This window comes from Cricetulus griseus, unplaced genomic scaffold (genome assembly GCF_003668045.3).
Source record: "Cricetulus griseus strain 17A/GY unplaced genomic scaffold, alternate assembly CriGri-PICRH-1.0 unplaced_scaffold_305, whole genome shotgun sequence".
In the NCBI taxonomy this organism is placed as follows: Eukaryota; Metazoa; Chordata; class Mammalia; order Rodentia; family Cricetidae; genus Cricetulus; species Cricetulus griseus.
The window spans coordinates 34656-37380 of record NW_023277037.1 but is presented as its reverse complement, the minus strand read 5'-3'; the positions used below and the strand labels follow the sequence as shown (position 1 = coordinate 37380).

Genomic DNA, 2725 nt, shown 5'->3' with positions numbered 1-2725 from the left:
AGGGAAGGCTGAGACTGAAGGATCTCTGTTAGTTCCAGGGCAGCCTGATTCCTATATTGAGAACCTGTCATGAAAAAAAAATACGTGAACATTAATCTATATAGAAACATCTATTTCCAATTTTATTGAAATTATTTGGAAATAGTAAACTATTGATTAAAAACAGGGATACCTTTAACATGCTTCTATGAAATCGTTGGTGAGATTAAGGGTGTGCTTGTTATATTAGTGGTGTCTTCATACTCATACACAGATCAACATATACAACTCTTCTTTATCCACAGGCTTTTTTTTTTTGATACTGGCTTTCTCTTTGTAAGAGTTTCCTCTCTCATGGTACTGGCTTTGTATACAGGCTGGACTCCAACTCACAGTGATCGGCCTGCCTCTGCCTTCCAAATAGTGGGATTAAAGGCGTGAGCTACCCCTCCCAGTTAATAAGGTGTTGAAAGGGTAAACTTTGATTTGATTATCCACCTCTTTTCCTCTATAAAAGGAACTTTGGAAGAGAAAGACACTGCCATTTCCAGCATCCCAGGCCTTGACTGCATCTCTGTAGTGAAGCCTTTAGGAGAATCTATACAATCATGGAAGGATCTTTGGGAAACTCATTTCCAAGCCAGCCTGTGCTAGTGAGTACTTAATTCATACTTGTTGTTTAATGTTCATCCCTCTTCCATTTTTGTATATTTTTTTGAATTTTGAATTTCGTTTTACTTTACGTAATGATCTATAAAGGTTGATTTGTGGTGCTATGAAATTTTTCCTCCATTTTGTAAATTTAAATTATCTTTATGTTTAAATATCCTTAATTTTTGGCATAGTTCTACTGGGCATAATAAACTCAGGTCCCATGGAAAGCTGCTAACTGCTTGTTAAAATTTGCTGGAAGTAATTAAAAATGGACTTCATCGACCCATAATGTAAAAGCATTGTTGGTGAAATGCATTGCTGGATGATCTTGTTCCTTGCAAGAACATCCAGAGTGTTCTTGTATGACATTAGATGGTGTATTTCTGTACTAGTCCTAAGTGTATGTCACTGAGGGTACGTTTGGAACATCAGCATGCAGTGACCATAACAAAGAAAAGGAAACAATAGAAAAGAAAAGAGGATCACTCTTAAAGAAGATGGTGGGAATCTGCATAACTGGCTTAGTAGAGACCCTGGGCTTCCTATCCTTGATAGTCAAATGAGCTAGATGTCCCAGAACCCTGCTAACTAGAGCCTTTATACAGTAACATTGGGGATCTACTAAAATTCAAATTCTGGGCTCCAGTCTAGACATTTTTGAATTTTAGAAACTTTCACGGATGACTTAGCCCATGCTCAGATTTGATACCTGTTTGTTCAGAGAAAATGGATGGTAGAAGTTCCATGCACAGAGACCATTCTGCAAAGCTAGTAGTAGATTCCATCCTCTGTTGTTTACATTTGGTTTGTTTTCAAAGGGAAGGCTCAGAAGAAGTATGATGCCCCAGCATTTACAGGACAAGAGGATCCAGCTTGCCCAGGAGAAGGTGAAGGCCAAACACCGCCGTCGTGCAACTCCTGTGTTTCCTCTGAGGATGACCAGTTGCATCTTCCCACGTCCTGTGACAAGAATAACTAGCCACGCGAAGAATATCATCAAATGCAGGAAGATGCTTGAAGAGATGGTGGAGAAACCCAGGCCGCTCTGTGCATTTAGGAGACTGCACCAATATCTCGTGGAAGACAGTAAAGGGAAAATACAGGCTGAAGCCAAAGTTCAAAGTGGTCTTAGTAGTCTGCACACTTCCCCTCACTTCCCCTCGATCCCACCCTTGAGTTCGGAAAAGATGGCACAAGGGACAGTTGAGTTGTGTCCATCTTCCTTTAGTCAAGAGGTAACAAGTTCCGTCGCTCTTCAGTTGTTGCCATCTTTGAGCAGTCGAGTGGTAACTACTAGAGACATCCAAAGACAGGCTCAGAAGGTAAATAGAGCCCGGAAGAGACTGGCTGCACTCTTAGAGGCAGATAGGCTTGCCCGGCAGGCTGAGACTATGGCATAATTGTGAAGACGACTATTCTCAAAACTGCAGGAAAACAAAAACAAGCTGGAAAATATGACTGGTGTGAACTCTGCAAGTTCTCCATGAAGGAGTTAGTCCTGTGAGGCTCCTGGGTAGCTTCAATTTCATTAAGTATTGTTCAATTTCATTAAGCAATTAACTTGTGAAAACTTCTTAATGCAAAGCTGCTACGTGTGCTGCAGCTTTAGACACCATTGTCATGGACTTATCTTTTTTGATTTTGTAGAAAACTCTGTAATTCTAAACTATCAATAAAGGTTTCCATTTTAAATACAAGTTCAGACATTCTTTTATGTGCCGGTAATCAGTTGCCAAAAATGACACTATTATAGATGTGCTTGTGAAAGACCCCCCAGAAGCTCAGGCCCCCATGATCTCTGCCCAGGACTGAGGCAAGTGCAATCACCAATCACCAGGCCGAGTCAAAAGCTTGATGCAAACAGCATGAGGCTTTATTTTATTCGTTTAACCAGCTAACTTCGTACTACCTCGGGCTTTCATCCATTCCCCCATGACGGATGGCGAGGGAAGACCCTGAGAAACCAAGGCATAGAGATCTTTTCCGGCAGCAGAAGGGGAGTATCTGGGGATAGGCACAGGCTCAGGATGGGTATGAATCCAGGCTTGCCCTGGGTTGATGGATCAACTGGTTGTTATGGCCCATAGACCCT

At 41.5% G+C, this 2725-nt stretch overlaps 1 protein-coding gene across 1 annotated transcript; it reads left to right on the top strand.

Annotated features, from left to right (window-relative positions):
- Positions 1-453: 453 nt before the first annotated feature.
- LOC113838130 (putative methyl-CpG-binding domain protein 3-like 3) lies at positions 454-2271 on the top strand. Its single transcript, XM_027433893.2, has 2 exons — positions 454-632; positions 1452-2271. The coding sequence occupies exons 1-2, from the start codon at positions 588-590 to the stop codon at positions 2031-2033; spliced, it is 627 nt and encodes a 208-aa protein (XP_027289694.2). The 5' UTR covers positions 454-587; the 3' UTR covers positions 2034-2271.
- The last annotated feature ends 454 nt before the right edge of the window (positions 2272-2725 follow it).